Genomic DNA, 6,970 nt, shown 5'->3' with positions numbered 1-6,970 from the left:
AAAGTAGGGCCTTCTAAGAATTATTTGCAGAACTAATTATACCAATCTTATCGTCGACTTGAGAGTGATTGAATACAATAACGTACCGCATTATAGAGTTCACGTGTACACTATAGGTATGGGCCCCAAAATAAATCAATGAAACCTCCTTGCTTCAATATGGTTGTAGAAAATTGCTTTGCTCTTTTTATGAATGGTCTTCAAAAAACAAAAAAAGATAGAATTAATCCACTAACAACAAACTCAACCACCTCGCCTTATCTTACGGTTTTTTGATGTCTTCTCCTCGGGATAAACTTGACATAAACTCGATATATAGTTCTAGCACTTTTTCTTTTTGTAACATATTATAAGCAAGTCCTTCTCTTCCATTTTTCTTCAAAGTCAAGTTTCCCAGTATTCTTACAAGCCTAGAAAGRCTCTCATATCCCTTAAGTTCAATAATATATAGGTGTATTTTAAGTAAACCCATTTAGGTTTACAAGAAAATGTTTATCATCCACTCAACCTTTTTTTTTTTTTTTTTTTTTTTTTTGCTTTATGCTTGCCTGGTTGAAATATATTCTCTTAAAAATTTCAAAAAATATCTGCAAATCTTTAATTTAATTGTCGCGATCGATCCGTCAAGGTTTTGAGAGCATAATGAAATAGAGACAGAATGGTCATATCACACAAATAAGATATACAAGCGTCACCATTTATCATCCTTTGCCTGGATAGAAAAGCTCGCATAAAGCAGAAAACAGACGAATCAAAGACGTCTAACATAATCAGGCGAACAACTACACTAGTGTATAGTCATTKTGCAAATGTGATGTTAGCGGCTGTTAAAACCGAAAATGAAAATGAAACTTTCCTGATACAAAAAGCTAAGTCAGGATTGGAAAGGACTTCTACGAGACGTTCGATACCAAACGAGGTTTCAGGCAAGGCGACTCATTATCTTGCRACTTCTTCAATCCAYTGCTGGAGAAAATAATTGGAAAAATGTTGAACTCAAATTCGTAATCAGAACGCCTTAAATATCCCACAGACCTCTTAGCACAGCAGTTGCAAAAGTTTTCCTTCAGATTTTTCGAGTAGAGTAACATATCAACGAGTAATTCGTATGACCTTCACATACCAAAAATAGATAACTTCCGATAGTTCTGTTGTAAAGTATCTTGCTTTTTTGTCGGCGCCCATAAATTGATTAAGAATCTCCTTCAAACATACATTTTTAAGAAATTTTAAGAAGTTCGCAGAGTTTTCAGTGATTCTCAAACTTTTTCAGCTATTTACAGCTATAGACAGTCTTTATGTGTAATTCACAAATTGTAATGACTGTACTTCAGTTTCGAACTTGAACTTGATGAATATTTAAACATGTTTATATGCAGCCCACTATCTAATTTATACAACAACAGCAATTCCCATGGATAATAATTATAATTATTAATGCCATTGCACACAAGAACTTGTTTAATTACATATCTATTATACATAGCATACTTACACACACATATAGACTTTAGTTATACATATATAAATGTAACGGTGATATTAATAAATTGTCGAATGACATGCGGGACGATAAAAGCGGGTCGAGAGTTGCCACACAAACCATATGCACGCCATACGCCTATGCAAATGCCATATACTTTTACATATTTATTCATATTTATATAGTATATATGCTTATATATAAACACAAAACTGTAAAGTGAGAAAAAGGCATTTCACGCTGTGAATTACTGTGAATAAAATATCTCCCCCATGACAGTGTGGACATAAATAGGTCTGTGCTGTCACAATAACGGCCGCAAATGTCAGTGAACCGTCACAGGTGAAACACTCGGAAACATGACAGCAGTTTATAGAATTTTACACATTCACACGCAAATGTTGATGCGCATTGTGGTGCTGATTGTATGTCAAGGTATGCGGTCGGACTTAACCACTGAGTTCGTGGCGGGGGAAGAGGTTGTTCAACAACGGATCAATCCGTACGGAAAGGATTTACAATTRCTGCTGCGAGAGCCGCCTTTAAAGCAAGCAGCGAGTGTGTTGCACAAAGATTTGGTGCAAGAGCTGTGGATGGAGCAAAAGTTGGATCAATTCGATGTGACGAACAACAAAACTTGGTTAATGGTAAGCTCTGTTGTAATGTTACATTTTCCCCTTAGCGTTTTAGCTGCATCACTGACTAAGCGATCACAATTTTCAGTACATGATCCGCTAATGTTTTGGCGGTCGCATTTCCTGATATTGCCAGCAATCTACAGAGAGTCGACGGAATTTTCGTAGAAKTTTTATATTTGAACGGCTTACTAAAGCTTACAATAGCTATGTACCAAAAGGAACGACTTTTAGTAAACGTTTATGTTTGACAAGCGGTCGGGTCAAAATCGATCGTGTTTTTAAAAAACGTTTTCGACGAAAGTGACTCCTCAGCTTAAATTTTGATGAGATGATGATTGCTCTCTACAATAAATATTTCCTCGCTCTATAAGCAATATTTCTTGGCGTCGACGATACTAGGTCATGTGACGCTAGAAAAGACACTTCCTCTAAACGACTCTCAGAGAACAGGTTGAGTTGTAACATGTCGTCTCAAGCTTAGTAATTCGACGCTTCGTTTCAATGAACATACTCATAGTGTTCCGAATATAACAAAAACGATTCTTAAACAAGCAAGTACTATTTCTCTTTGGGAGCATTGCTCGCCTGACGAGCTTGAGAGAATAACTCATATATCGAGAAAAAGTGAAGTTACTTTTTGATTTATGATTTATATATAAGTCCATAGAAATGATGAAACCTGAAAATATGCTTCGGTCGAGGGCTGCGGACGGACGATGGTTGAGCAGAATAAAATACTTGTCAAACTGCCCAAAATCCAAAACAATGTTGAGAGAAAAACCCGATTATTTTCCAAAAAATTCACTTCCACTTCTTTTATAACACAAGCACATACTAACTTTTATTTAAATTCATGCATTCTGCTCAATATTCCAGCGTTACTTGCGCAACGATCGTTACTTCCAGCCACATGGCCCAATATTCATATTCGTTGGCGGTGAGTGGGAGATTTCGCCAGCTTACCTTTTGACAGGGCATATGCACGATATAGCCAGACAACATAACGGTATKCTTTATTATGTGGAACATCGGTACTATGGCCAAAGCTGGCCTGCGGAGTAAGACACGACTTTATTAGGTAAAAAATAATAATTATAGCAAATATTATCGGTAGTGATGCCAGTGTGAAAAACTTGAAATACTTAAGTGCTCGTCAGGCTCTAGCAGACTTAGCTCGTTTCATACGCCACCTAAAGAGCAATGAAGACGAATTGTTGAACTCAAAAGTCATATTAACTGGCGCTTCTTACTCCGGCAGTCTCGTTGCTTGGTTCGCTAAGCTATATCCAGAGTTGATGGATGCTGGTTGGGCTTCGAGTGCACCGTTAGTGGCCAAATTGGATTTCTTTGGTAAATATGATACTTCATTTTTATATAATTTCCGAAAAGTTTTCACAGGACTTACTCTCAATCCGTCGCAATACAATTTTGCGAAGAATAACATAATGAAAATTACGAAAAGTTTTGTTTTTGGTTCGTAAATTGAGGAGGTTTGGATAGTCAGTGAATGTTTCATAATCGTTTCACATTTTCTCGAGCATATGATTAGAGATTCTGAACTTCTCTATACAGAACTCACTTTAAGTATTATTTCTAAAGATAAGATTTTACAAGTATCTTCACAATAGTCTTTTTGACTAGTTACTATAGAAAGAAAGTACCCTTCCGCAAGATGTAAGTAGTAGCTTGAAACTCGAATATACTTTGCTATCAAAGGAAAGCAGATCCAAATTCGTTAGATGAGGTCAATGACGATATCGTTATAGGCCAGCATTTATCTCTATTAATTGGAGAGAGTTCATAAACACTACTCTCCGTGATGCTATTCGAAACATTGGATACATTATAGGTTATGACATAATAAAGTATAGAATTAATATTATTATATGTATAAAATCCTCTACGTACTATGTCAACTGATTTTAACTTGTGTAGATAGATTGAATATGCTTTATAGAGCTCGCATCATAGATATATTCTGGGTCTTCTTACAGTTGTCATCCATTAAGACAGATTTACAACTACAAGTTTCCACCAGATAGCTTTGAGGACATTTAAACATTACATATTTTCAGAATACATGCACCAAGTAGGCAAGGTTATCCAGCAACGTGGAGGTACTGAGTGTTCCGAACTGCTCGAAAGGGGACTTAACGGTGTTGCAACAGTACTGGAGTCCTCAAAAGCCTCTCAACTGCTTAGTGCTCTGCGCATATGCAACAATTTCGAGCCAAAAAGTCAACTGGACCGTGCTGCGTTCTTCAATGGCCTGGGCAATTATTTTGCTACATTCGCACAACTGTATGAGTGAGTATTAAAGCAGCTGCTTTCTGAGAGGTAAACTACACTCAATCTATTATTTTCTGAAATGAATATGTTAAAGCGACCAAATCGCCGCCAAAATTTGTGCAACACTCATAACTACCACAAATACAGACGACTTGGTGGRTTTCATGGAATTTTTGCGACACATATTTTGGTCCGAGTTCGCGAAGCAAGCGCACACCGACGACTGGTGCATCGATTTGTCATATGAAGGGATGAAGTCTATATTTACAGATCTAACGGACCAGCTAAGCGGCAGTGAGTACACCAACTGGCGAGACAATACAAGCCGCMGGCTACTGAATCGACAGCAGCAGCAGCAGTTGCGAAACATAATTAATATTTAAATTAATTTCCATTTGCTTGCAGCACGCCCTTGGTTTTATCAGTGTTGCCATGAATACGGTTGGTTCACCACTACGGCCAACAATAGCAGACACAACAAATACCCAGCGGTCATCCGGCAGGTGACAKTTGCGCGWCRCCATGAAGCGACAACCCCGCAACCACACTCATTTGGCCGTCAAGTGCCACTAAATTATTTTCAACAACTTTGTGACGATGCCTTTGAACCAAGCGCCGATGCCGCAACGTACAATGGCATTGACATCTCAACCAGCGTTGAGCAAACAAATAGTCATTTCGGTGGTCTCACCGCTGCCGCCGCACTACAGCGTGTCATCTTCACTCACGGCMRGCTCGATCCCTGGCGTGCTGTTAGCCTGCAACGGGGCAAAAATGTCATTAACATAGCAGGTGAGTCGAGCGACAGCCACTCTTTCAACCAGCCGCTARGCAGTGAAAAGGCCAACCGACCTGTAGTTCAATGCGGTGTCGGGAAATGTAAAATTTCGCTACGGCGGTAGCATATTTTTAGGCGCAAATGTTCATAATTCTTATCTGTTGACTTTTATGAGCGCTTCAGCTCGCCGGTTGGCAAGTTTACGTTTCATAATTATGCAGCRCCACCGGAATTTCTGCGTTTAGTTATGCTAATTATACTATCCTCTTTGTTGTCGTTTTATTAATTGTTATTACTGTATTTGSTTTTTCTCATTCACTCTTCTCACGTTCGTCGCTACAACAGGCTATTCCCACACCGCTGATTTGGATTCCATAGACTTCGGCGATTCGGTGGAAATGAATGTGGCTAAATTGAAAGTAGCTGCTTTTTTGCGTAGTGTTTTGTGGTGAGAAGCAACAGCAGCAAGCGAAGTAGCCGCTAACAGACTGAAAATACGCCACAGTGGTAATAATATGCCTGATKCCGGCTGAAATTAGAAACTAGATAAAACTTATTGTTATTACAATCGCTTTTTGCAATGGCCTTACATTAATTATGGAAACTATGAACTGGAAAATAAATGTGAAATAATATTTATACTTTTTCAAAAAAAAAAAAAAAAAAAATTTGATTTTACAGTAGAAACAAAATACATAAAATACATATACATAGTTTATTGCGATGCAGAAAAATTTACCTTTAGTATAAATATCAATTTCGGCATTATGTTTTAGAAATGCTTTTGAGCGATAGGGCCAATTTTCGACCACTTTGTGAGCTTAACTGAGCAGACAAATAAAATCCCATTAAAAATAGACCAGAGGTGGTAAATGGCCGGGTCTTAGAGGTCACGTCATAGTCCTACGGCGCGAGTTAATTTGCTCACCAAAAGTTACCTTCAATAAATTCATTGTGTCTTTCACTGTATGGCATATAGCGCGAATTCATCGGAGTAAAGTTCGTCATCCTTCAATTCAAGCACGAGAAAATCACTCATTTCGACTCTATAGCGTTCCCTATTGACTGTAACATTAAGGCCAGATCATTTTTGAAAAAACGTAGATCAATGATTCCCTCTAACCGTAGAGCACACCACTTTTTGAGTATGTTACAGCGTCCTATTAAATTTTTTATTTATCTTTTCTTTTTTTTTTTTGACGTACCCATTCGACCAAAAGTTCATCGCTGAACAACATTTTTTTGCAAAATTGTGCCGAACTTGCGACGCCCTAGAGAAATTGTTCACACAGAAGATCAAATCTTGATACGGGCAGTGGAACTAATATTAGGTTGTCAAAAAAGTCTTGCGGTATTTTCGCTAGTTGGCGCTGAGAGCGCATTGTTCTAGTTCTATTCGTCGCATCAGGTCATGCTATACCTTTTTGGAAAGCTCATTTCACGCGTTAACAAGTCTTTGATTGATTGTCGTTTCTTTTAAGTCGTTCGTGAGTTATAGCGTCGCAAACATGGAGCAAAATAAAGAGAAAATACGGCATATTTTACAATACTACTACGATAAAGGCAAAAATGCAAGGCCTGTCGTCGAAAATTGCGATAAAATCCCTGAATTGATCGAAAGAGACCGGCATAGTAGCAGCCGTAGCATCGGTCAAGAGCTGGGCATGAGTAATCAAAAAAAATTTTATGAACAATTGAAAATTCAATAAAAATACCGCAAGACTTTTTTGACAAACTAATRTATCATGAAGTTTTAATGTGATACCCGTGGACGATTCACTT

At 37.9% G+C, this 6,970-nt stretch overlaps 1 protein-coding gene across 1 annotated transcript; it reads left to right on the top strand.

Annotated features, from left to right (window-relative positions):
• Positions 1–1,842: 1,842 nt before the first annotated feature.
• Positions 1,843–5,636, top strand: LOC108968142 (putative serine protease K12H4.7; the record flags this gene model as incomplete). The annotated part of the gene is made up of 7 exons (XM_018931933.1): positions 1,843–2,130; positions 2,998–3,058; positions 3,220–3,471; positions 4,197–4,428; positions 4,505–4,704; positions 4,816–5,202; positions 5,534–5,636. Coding segments are annotated over exons 1-7 (1,523 nt in total), but the record flags the coding sequence as incomplete, so codon positions are not given.
• Positions 5,637–6,970: the final 1,334 nt, after the last annotated feature.

This window comes from Bactrocera latifrons, unplaced genomic scaffold (genome assembly GCF_001853355.1).
Source record: "Bactrocera latifrons isolate USDA-ARS-PBARC rearing strain unplaced genomic scaffold, ASM185335v1 scaffold_204, whole genome shotgun sequence".
Classification (NCBI taxonomy): Eukaryota; Metazoa; Arthropoda; class Insecta; order Diptera; family Tephritidae; genus Bactrocera; species Bactrocera latifrons.
This window is presented reverse-complemented; position numbering and strand designations above follow the sequence as displayed.